This window comes from Setaria italica, chromosome IX, assembly GCF_000263155.2.
Source record: "Setaria italica strain Yugu1 chromosome IX, Setaria_italica_v2.0, whole genome shotgun sequence".
Lineage (NCBI taxonomy): Eukaryota > Viridiplantae > Streptophyta > Magnoliopsida > Poales > Poaceae > Setaria > Setaria italica.
The window spans coordinates 40,373,089-40,383,938 of NC_028458.1; the positions used below are offsets into that span (position 1 = coordinate 40,373,089).

General features: G+C 52.6%; 1 protein-coding gene across 1 annotated transcript; it reads left to right on the forward strand.

The window, feature by feature from the left end:
- The first annotated feature begins 5,220 nt into the window (after positions 1-5,220).
- On the forward strand, positions 5,221-10,056 carry LOC101783360 (homeobox protein BEL1 homolog). The gene is made up of 5 exons (XM_004983763.3): positions 5,221-5,431; positions 5,551-6,320; positions 7,074-7,468; positions 8,488-8,548; positions 8,962-10,056. Exons 2-5 carry the CDS (start codon positions 5,661-5,663, stop codon positions 9,610-9,612), a joined length of 1,767 nt encoding a protein of 588 aa, XP_004983820.1. The 5' UTR covers positions 5,221-5,431; positions 5,551-5,660; the 3' UTR covers positions 9,613-10,056.
- Positions 10,057-10,850: the final 794 nt, after the last annotated feature.

Below are 10,850 nucleotides of genomic sequence, written 5' to 3' on the forward strand. Positions count from 1 at the left end.
GCAGGGATGGTGTTTTTTTGCGCGCAGGGGTAACAGGGGTAGGGGGAAGAAGGGCAAAAGTATCTTTGTTCAACAACATTTAGTCCATGGAACCACTACCAGAAACAGGAATTTTGCCGAGAACCCGTCGTTGTCTCGGCTGTGCTACCGGAGGCTCTAGGGAAGTCGGAGGAGAGAGTACTCATCTTAGGGTGGGCTTACTACTTATATGCTTTCAGCAGTTATCCTCTCCACACTTGGCTACCCAGCGTTTACCGTAGCACGATAACTGGTACACCAGAGTGCGTCCTTCCCGATCTCTCGTACTAGGAAAGGTCTCTCAATGCTCTAACGCCCACACGCGATATGGACTATAACTGTCTCTTGACGTCTCTGAACCCAGCTCACGTACCGCATTAATGGGCGAACAGCCCAACCCTTGGAACCACCTACAGCTCCAGGTGGCGAAGAGCCGACATCGAGGTGCCAAACCTTCCCGTCGATGTGGACTCTTGGGGGTATAAAATCTTTGCCGAGTGCTTTCTGTCGGGCACTCGACAAACACAACCTTTACCGAGTGTATACTGGAAGACACTCGGCATAAATAATACACTCGGCAAAGCTGTGGTTTGCCGAGTGTTTCAAATAAGACACTCGGCAAACATCCACACGACACTCGGCAACAATTTGACACTCGGTAAATCTCCAGCACGTAGCTCGCACATGCGCCGTCCGTTAGAGGAGTAGGCCGGCCGTTAGTACTTTGCCGAGTGCCCGACGCGGACACTCGGCAAAGAAGTGGGTTGCCGAGTGCCCCGTCCAGACACTCGGCAAACTTGACCAAACATCCTTTAGTCCATGGATTAAAGTGGGATCAAAGTTTTAGTCCCACTTTAATCGATGGACTAAAGAACCAAACAGCACCTTGACAACGCCAGCCGTGATTAATTTGGTTCTCTTCTTCCTCCTCCTGTGGCACAGCGTGGCCTACAAATGGTGGCTGCCTGGTGGCACGTATGGTGCTTTGATGCCCTTATTAACTGGTCTGGTCAACCTGCTGCTTCATTGGCCGCACGGCCTCCGCCCATCTCGACACAGTAGCTATGGATCTCCCGAGCTTCCAGGAAAACAGTAATGGCTTCCCTTCAATTCCTTGACGTGGACGCGCGCGCTGTGGTGCAGTTGGCGGGAGGTGCCTTCGCTCCATCCATCGCCTAGTACCAACTGTTGCCTGTGCGGACTGGAACCAAGACACGTGGTCACAACAACTAACCAGCAGCGTAAGGCCAGTCTCAATGCACAGTTACACAGCTAGATAACTGTGCCGGTTGAGTTTCATGGGGATGAAACTCCTCTCACATATAATGAAACTTTCGTTCTCTTTTCTCATAAAAACCTTGCCAAGTCAGCAAAATTGTTGATGTGATATGAAATTTAATGCTAAGACTAGTCCAAAAGGTGTCATCGTACGTGGACCGGCTAGCTAATATATGCTGAAAGTTCCGTCGAGAAAACGAACGCCACCCCTTAGCTAATCGAGGTGCGAGAAATCGACTGACTGGCAAGCTAGCTGAAAATACAACGGATAGCTTCCATCCAATTGGCAACGTCATGGTCTCGCCATAACTTTTGTAAGACTTTTCAGTTCTTTGCTATCCAAACTGCGCCTTCGATTCTACTACTTTTCTAAACCCTAATGATGCATCGATTTTTTATTTCCCCAAAGACGACCGGTATGGACTGATGACTACTAGCTAGAAAGGCACTCCAGACATCAACACCCCATGTATGTGATGTCGCAGCTGATTCCCTGTCGGAGGAGGGGGGATGATCAAAATTCCCCGGAGAAAGTCCCACAGAAAAATCACCAGAGAAGACTCATCAGAGAGGTAAACAGCACGCTCTTTGACAAAATTTCCCAGTATCTACCAACTTGATTGATCGATGCTGAATGGACAGGTAACGTGCGGTGTTTGTATCGCCTTATCCGCTTCTCAGTCTAGAAACATGAGACTTTTCGGTGCAGACGCAAGGCGACAGTTCAGTCTGCAGCTGGAACGGAATTTTTTGGGTGATGATGAGAAGCTATAAAACTAGCTCATAGCTCATGCATGGTGGGAGAAGAAGGAAGTGATCTTTTATGCGTATACTATGTTGACGCTCAAGCAGGTGTGACGACACATGTAGCGTAGCCATGATCGCAGTGCTATTGCCAGCACGCGTCACCGCATATGATATGCATGTGAATGCAAGGGCGTGCACTGCACTGTCACATGAACCCAGCCAAAAACCATCAGTGTAAACGTTATCAAGGTAGTCGACGGCGAACTTTGCAAGAACCAAAATAGCAACCAACTAATTTTGGCCTTACACGACTGGGTGACTAGATCTTCGCATAGATTAAGCTCCAAGGTTTCTTAATCCTTCTAGCAGTTGCAAGTGCAGGCACAATGCAAAACGCCGAGAGTGACGTGTGAAGCAGATGAAAGAATCAGGGTCCAGTACGATGCCAAATCTCGCATATGATTGGACAGAGAAGGTGTTCGTGGAATGAACAAGAAGAGATCGATCTGGTGAGGGCTTGGAAAATGTAAGCTACGGAAATTTTGGTGAAAGTGACACACTAGCTATTAGGGTTGTTTACCTATAATCGAGTAGGTAATTTGTCCCAGCATGACGTTTTTTATATACAGACCGATCGATTCGTTTGGACTGAACTGTGTGAAGTGGAGGTGTTTTACTGAGTTTTGCCGTGGAGGAACTGAGGGAGGTTGGTATTTGTTGACGAGGACTGATATGATAGACCTTTGTTTGATCCTGGTGTGTGTCCAAATATCATATATACGCAGAAGATGTCATGATCTGCCAACAGATTAAAAAATTGTGTTGCGTGCTGAATGTTGATGTTGGTAAAGCTGGAAGCAGCCTTGCTATACGGAGTATGGACGACATCAGACGTTTCTTTCTCCCCTTTTTCATTTGCTTTCAGAGCCTATACTAGATTCATGAATGTCCCCAACATGAATCACAAAAGTTAAAAAGGACGGGCATGCACGAAGCAGAAAAGCGACTACACACATGCACTGCTTTTCTTTTGCTGGTCTGGTTTTCTTTCTGGAGTAGATATACTATATATATATATATATATATATATATATATATATATATATATATATATATATATATATATATATATATATATATATATATTTAGGTGCATATCATAAACTATGTACCTAGAAAAATCGTCAAAACAAATAGAAATTTGGAATGAAGGGAGTATATTTTCAACCATAGTTTGGTAAATTATCTTAAAAATACTTTTGAATCATAAATAAATGCATGTGCATTGGAACCAGAGAAACACATCAATTGATCATTTGATTGGCTCTACGCACTTCTCCATACGTTTTTTTATTGATGTGAGTGTTGCTTTAATTAGATGAGGTTTACTAGGAGGTAAAAGAATACTCATTGTAGGAAAAATTTTAGAGTTAAAATGGACTCTTTGTGGGATGGAGGGAGTAATCCGTAAGTAACATTCATTTCTCTTAGAAAAGTTCAGCTGTGCATAAATTATTCAGAACCTAAATAGATGGGGTTTTGGTGAACAATTTTGATAGTTGAGAATTGAAAAATGAATGATCATGTAGCCAATGACTGATGCTGGACTCAGTGGGCTGTAAAATGATCTTTTTTTCTCTAAAATAAAATAGCTTATGGACATTGGCGCACTCAATCGAATTGGAGAAGCAGCAATCGAGTGGAGACGCATGACAGTGACGTGGACGCTCCCCACGGATTGAGGTGGGGCCCAGGTGGGTCCCGCCGTTGCCTCCAACATGCCCATTTTTTTAATGGTGGTTAGTTGGCAGCCGTGGACCACGGACGTACTACTCGATCGTCTCCGGGCCCCACCCCGTCGGCGGCTCGGGGCCAGCGCGGCCAGGCAGCCCAAGCTCTCGCTCCCGGACTCGCTGGCTCGCTGCTGCTGACCAGTCCGATGCCAGTATGCCCCTGCCCTGGCCCCTGGTGCCTGGTGCTGTAGCGGAGCCGAACGTAGCAAGCACGCTTGGGCGTGCGGCGGAAGCGCCTGTGCGAGGAGAATCTGCCGGAGCTAACGATCGAAAGCGTGACGCCGCAACCACCACCAGGCACCAGCTAGCTGCCCGAGCGACAGATGAGCCGGGCCCGGCTCGCTCGCGCGTACGCGATCGAAATGCTGCGGGCGAGCCGCCGGTCCCGCTCGAATCAGCCGGCCGGCCGGCCGCGAGTACGCCCGTCAGCGGCATGGCACGCCCGAGTAGTCCAGGGGCGCACCGGCGTAGTTGTCCAAGGGTGCGTTTGGATGTGAGAACGGGACGGGATGGTTCCATTTTTTTTAGTGTTTGGTTCGAGGATGAGTAGGACGGAATCATTCCTTGAGGGGAATATTTAGATTCGAGACGTCCCCGTCCCTCAAAATTGAGCGGACGGGCTCGTCCTCTTTTGAATCCATGTGGCTCCGTCTGCTGCTCAAGCGCTGCCCCGTGTCAGCGCTGCCACCGTGTGGAAGGGAGAAGGAGGAGGCGTGTGGGCTGGCTGAGGCAAGCTCCGCCCAAGGGCAGCCATGGCCGGCAAGGGTGAGCTCCGCCTGGGCTGCAGCCATGGACGGCGGGACAAGCCCTGCCCGGCGGCAGCCATGGCCGGCGGGGGCAAGCTCCCCCCGAGCCGCAACCATGGTCGGCGGGGGCGAACTTCACGTGGTCGCGGTGCGGGGAGGGCCGGTGGCGGTTCCTGACTGCGGCGGCATGAGGCTCGGGGAGGTGGAGCGCTCTTCGTCTCCAGGAAGAAGAGATAAGGCTGCGGTCAAAAAAAAATAAAAGAGGATGACATGCAGGATCCACATGTTATTGTGTCTAACGGGGTGAAGTTGACATCCACACCATTCCTTTTGATCCCTCGTACCAAATAAAGAAGTGGGACGGTTCCATCCCTCCTAACCAAATACGAAGCGGGACGGTTCCATCCCAAAAAATAGGGACCGTCCCACCTCATTTCCGAACCAAACACGCCTCAAGTTTTCTGGGAACTATCTTATCATTTTTTTTATCGAATAGACAAGAGAGTTGCACCTTTATATTAAAATAGAAAGAGTTTGAGAATTACAACAACGCGCTCGTACACCTGGCGCCCAAGGACCTGACCAACTATGACAAACTATTACATAAAGGGGTAACAACCAGTGCGAGGGGACTCGATCCTGCCTGCGCGATTACTCGCGAGTGAGGCAACCCAAATTCACTGCTCCTCCCAAAATCCAGAGCTCGCCCACTGCCTTGATTTTCAGGAGGAATTGGTCCAGCTGTAGTCAGAACACGCGGAGTATATCACCCTCCCTCCCCGACTCCTCATCACATCGCCTCGCCCCCAAAAGCTATGGCCCTGCGCCCTCCCTGTCCAGGTCTCCGAGGTGCGTCGTCCTCGCTGCCGACGCTGCCCTGCGTCTCCTCGTTCGCTTCCTTTTCTTTCCCGACCACTTCTCTCTGGTTTTGCCTGAGCTAATAACGCTGTAAATTTCCAATCTTCTAGTGTAACGAGGCCATCGTCGGCGCGCGAGAACGAGAGCCCCACCCAGTACAGCGCGTGCAGCTGCTTACCACCAGCCAGCTCGCGCGCGGCTCGGGAACTAGCTACGAAGGATGGCGCACGATCCGAGCCTAGCGTACGCGGACTACTTCGCGGCGGGAGGCGGCGTGGGCACGCTGGTCCCGGAGGTGGACGCGGGGGAGGACGACGGCCACCTGTACGGCGGCGTGCACGCGCACCACCACGGGCTCGACATGTTCGGGGCCGCCAGGGGCCTCGTGCCGGGCGCGATGGCGGTGGCCGCCGCCTCCGCGGCGCACGGCAAGGCGGCGGACGCGCTCGGTGACTTCGCCGGCCTCAGCGAGCACCACCACCACCGCCTCGGGGGCCACGGACAGGCGCCCCTGACGTCGCTGTCGCTGCACGGGCCCGCCGAGGCCGCGTCGATGGCGCTGCACCACCACCAGCTCGGCGGGGCGCTCAGGCAGCAGCACCAGGCGGCGGCGTGGCCGCCATCGCAGCAGCAGGGCGCGTGGCACCTGCGTGGCTCCAGGTTCCTGCGCCCGACGCAGCAGCTCCTGCAGGAGTTCTGCGGCCTCCCCGTGGAGACCGCCGGCACGGCCACCGCTCCCAAGCCACCGACGACGAAGCCGGCGAGCGAGGACGGCGCCGGGGAGGGATCATCGGCCCCGGCACCGTCGGCGCAGATCCAGGCCAAGGACGCCGCCGAGCTGCAGCGGCTCAAGGCCAAGCTCTACGCCATGCTCCAGGAGGTCGCGTCCTCTCTAATCACTCTCTCGTCATTACTCACCACGCCTCAATTAGCCATCGCACGCAGCACAGGTCCACCGCCAGCAGGATCAGCTCCCGTCAGGAGCCCCTTGCCTGTCCTTGGAAATCTAAAAGGCTGCAGACAAGTGGGAGTTCAATTATGGCTTGTCTGAAGAGACCTCCTGGGACTAGCACGGACAGTCGATGCCGTTCTGGGGCCTCACCTTCTGCCTTTGGAAACCTCCAGTCCTCCATCCTTCGTCCTCGACGCAGGTGTAGCTACCCGTCTGTGCAGGGTAACCTGTAGCTGCTGCAGATCAGTAGGACCATGAGCCCATCACCGCGCAGCGGCAGCCAAGATCTCTGCATAGCTAGCACTGTTCCACTGCTAGTCTGCTCTCGCTCCTTCTTACCCTCGGTCGTTGCCCATCTCTCCTGCTGCATCTTCGTCTTAATCTCTCACACATTTACTCCCTGCTTGCCGTTCCTGTGTATGCTGCACACTTGCATGCACAGTGTGATTCATTGGTAGGTGCAGTACAGTAGTTCTATAGGGTGTGCATCACTGCAGCAGTCAAAGTCAAGTACATCAGTACCAGCAGTGAGCTACGGTGTCATCAATCCGGGAAGCTGTTGCTGTTGCAGGCTAGCTTGCAGCTACTGTTACATTGCCATCTGCGATCGAGCTTTACTTGTTGCTTGCATAGTTGCATGGTGTCTGATTTTTGTTGATGCTGAATTTAACGGCGGTGCAGGTGGAGAGGAGGTACCGGAGGTACCGCGAGCAGATGAGGGCGGTGGCGGGGTCCTTCGAGGCGGTGGCCGGGGAGCGGGCGGCGGCGGCGTACACGAGGCTGGCGTCACGGACGATATCCAAGCACTTCCGGAGCCTCAGAGACGGGGTGGCGGCGCAGATGCAGGCGGTGCGCCGCGCGCTCGGCGAGAAGGACGCGGACGGCGGCGTGCCGTCGGCCGGGATGGCCAAGGGGGAGACGACGCCCAGGCTGCGGGTGCTCGACCAGTGCCTCAGGCAGCACAGGGAGTACCAGGCCGGCGTGCTCGAGAGCCAGCCGTGGAGACCGCAGCGGGGGCTGCCGGAGCGCGCCGTCTCCATCCTCCGGGCCTGGCTATTCGAACACTTCCTGCATCCGTAATATGATCTTCTCCGACTCTTGTTAATTCCATTCCGCACAGTTAATTTTTGCATCCTTTTTGTGGGATTGATGCACAATATATATGCTCCCGATGTCTAAATGCCAAGCGAGTACGGATTAATTTGCTACTTGGAAAGAAAAAGGCAATTACTCAAAAGTATTAACAGATGCGGAGTTATATCCTAAGAAACTAAGGCTAATAAGAATCATACATGTGCACCATCTACTTGCAAAAAGAATGTTTGCCGATTTAAATGATCCTCAACTGTGATTCTCATTCTTGACGTTATTTGGACTATGTGTTCTGTACTAGTATGGGGCATCATTCTCGTTTTTTATGAACCATATTTACTTTCTCTTCCATAGGATATGGTCAGATACATACTCAAATGACCTTTGCATTGATTTAACACAAAATTACACTTTTAGCAATTTCTTGCTACTTTAACACCGTTGATATATGTGTCAAAACGAAAATCTAGATGTTTTTTCCATGTGCTTATATGATGGCTAGCTATAGTTAGCACCATATCTATGCATGCTACTTGCTTAAGTTAATTCTGACAATCTATGAAATGCCTAGTGGTAAATAAGATGCCACATTGCATGGTTTTGGTGCTTTGGCAGCGGTCCATAATCCCCATCTATCAAAAATAAACCTTTTTTTGGGTGAATCTAATGCGTTTAGGTTCCCCTATCACTGATCAAGAACTGGCTTGTCAAGTAGCACTCGCCAGTTGCCAATGAATATTGTTCGTCTCTTCCAGTACTGTTACAACGTCTACATCAAATATATACCACAATTGTCTCGTACGAATGTTCCATGTAGCACCCATGAATGAACAACTTACATCAATTATCTTTAGGCATCCTAAAACATGTCTACAATGTTACATGCTCACGAACCCCCCCCCCCCCCCCCCCTGCTGTTTTCCAGCTGCACTCCCATATCCTATGAGAGGGAAGACAAAACTGACACTCTGGTTGCTTTGTTTTGCTATCCTCTCTCATCCAGGTATCCAAGCGACGTGGATAAGCACATCCTGGCGCGTCAGACGGGCCTATCACGCAGCCAAGTACGTACGGTTACCTCTACCTCAACTCCTCAATCACAGCCTGATCGATCAGCTCCAACCAAATCCGTACAAAGATGTTAACCAATTCCTATCCAATAATCAGATGCCGATCGCGGTCGCATCTCAATCATTTTTTGCTTCATTTGCATCGCTAAGCTACCATACTTATTTGCATATGAGCATAATGATGGTGGCTGAATTCTGTGCCCCCACAAAGCTAAAACGGATTCCACACGCATCGGCCGGCCGGCGCCGGCCGTGCCCGGCCATCGGGCCGGCGTCGGGTACCACGTCGGAGTCGAGAGCGTGTCGGTGTCCTCTCGTGCTCAAGAACGAAGGAATCTTTTCAACCGCTAACGTCTCCCGCGCGCCCACCGCGTGGGCGTTGGGTTGTTGTTGTTGCTCTCTGGCAGGTCTCCAACTGGTTCATCAACGCGAGGGTGAGGCTGTGGAAGCCCATGGTAGAGGAGATGTACGCGGAGGAGATGAAGGACCCGCAGCAGGAGGGCGGCGCCTGCAGTAACGCGAACAGCAACGCTAATAACCCTAGCAGCTACAGCGCCTCAGAACTAGGGCAGGGCCGCGGCGGCGCCAGTGGGGAGGACGGCGCCGAGAGGAAGCCGACGCGGGCGCAGCTGGTCCACGACGCCGGGTCCCTGGCCTCCGTCGTGAGCATCGGGAGCAGCAGCAGGGACCCGCAGAACATCAACTTTGGCATGATGGACGGCCACCTCGACTTCGGCGCGTACAACGACGACCACGCCACGGGGACCGGGCACGGCTTCGGCGGCGGCGTGTCCCTGACGCTCGGGCTGCAGCAGCACGCCGGCGACGACCCGCACGGTGGCGTGAACGTCGCGTTCGCGGCGGCCCCGTCCGCGGCGCACGAGTTCCTGTTCATGGCGGGCGGCGAGCATCAGCAGCAGATGGTCGCGGCTGGCAGCGTCCACGGTCACCATCAGGGCCAGTTCGGCGCCGGAATGGAAGGCGACGCCGCCTCGCACTACCACCGGGGCCTCAGCGCCGCCACTGGATTCCAGCTCCTCCACGACCTGGCTGGCTGAACGCGTTGGCATCACGGGGGACGGACGGACGGACCGGCGCGATCATCAGAGCGGAGTGCTTTAATTTGCTTTGGAGGTTCATGCGATGTTTGACGGGGATGTGCCAACGGCAGCAGCTAGCGGATGGCATTGGGCATTGGCATGGGCGCACGCGCATGGTGCGCGCAGCTTGTGCGCCTCTTGTGTAGGGCGCTTTGGATTTTTGTAGGGTTTAGATTCCTCTCCCTTCAATTCTTGGCAGGGCGTCTCTGTCTGTCTATATGTGTGTATCAGTTTCAGCGATTGCCATTGACATTGTTTGCTGCGGACACCTTGCTCCGCGGACTTACTGTTGCACGCTCGCGCGAACACACCACGCTTTTCTGACACTTTGGGCGTTGCTTTGCGGTCGTCCATCGATTTTCTTCCTTTTCGGTAATGGGCAAATTCACTGTGCTTTTGTTACTGTGTTGTTTTCAAGAATCTTTAAATCGATTGAACTCCGGCGAGTCGATCACTATTTAAGATCAACGCCATTCTCTCATTTTATCCCTTTCTTCTTCCGGTTCTTTCTCTCTCCCGACAGCCCGACGCGACACCCCGGCAGCCACCATGTCCCAACCGGATCCGACGGCTCTTGCCGCCATGCAACCCTAATCCACCGGGCCAAATGCCCAACCAGCCTCGATCGTCCATCGGGAGTCTCCTTACCATCTTCGCTCCGCTGCTGTCTTTCCTATCTCCATCGCCGTCCGGCGGGCTCGTCCTAGAGCTCCTGTAGGCCGCAGGCAACCCCAAACCCTCCTCACCAATTCAAATTCCACTAGAAATTGTGGGGGTTGACTTGAATACAAAGAGTAAATCTCTATTTTTAATCCTAGGAATTGTAATAGAGTATGTATCACGTGCAATAATATAGTTTGCTTTTGGTTAATTACTTTTGCTTGTATGCACTTTTCCCATTGCATTTGATTCGTTGATAAGCTGATGACTATGTAACAGTCTGGTCGTGTGCTGTCCGCAGAGGCCGAAGACATTAGCAATTTCTGGAAAAAAAATATTGTTGTCGCCCGTGATTCTTCAGCAAGTTTTATTTAACGGCATGAATCGTACCATTTTAGAAAAGAAAAGAACGGTTTTGATGGGCCTGTGAACCCTGGGCCGTTCACACTCCGAATGGGGCCTGCTAACGAGCGCGCACGCTGGGAGAGCTAGCACTTGATTCCCAACAGCCCCTCTCCCTCCCTCCAAACTTTCCA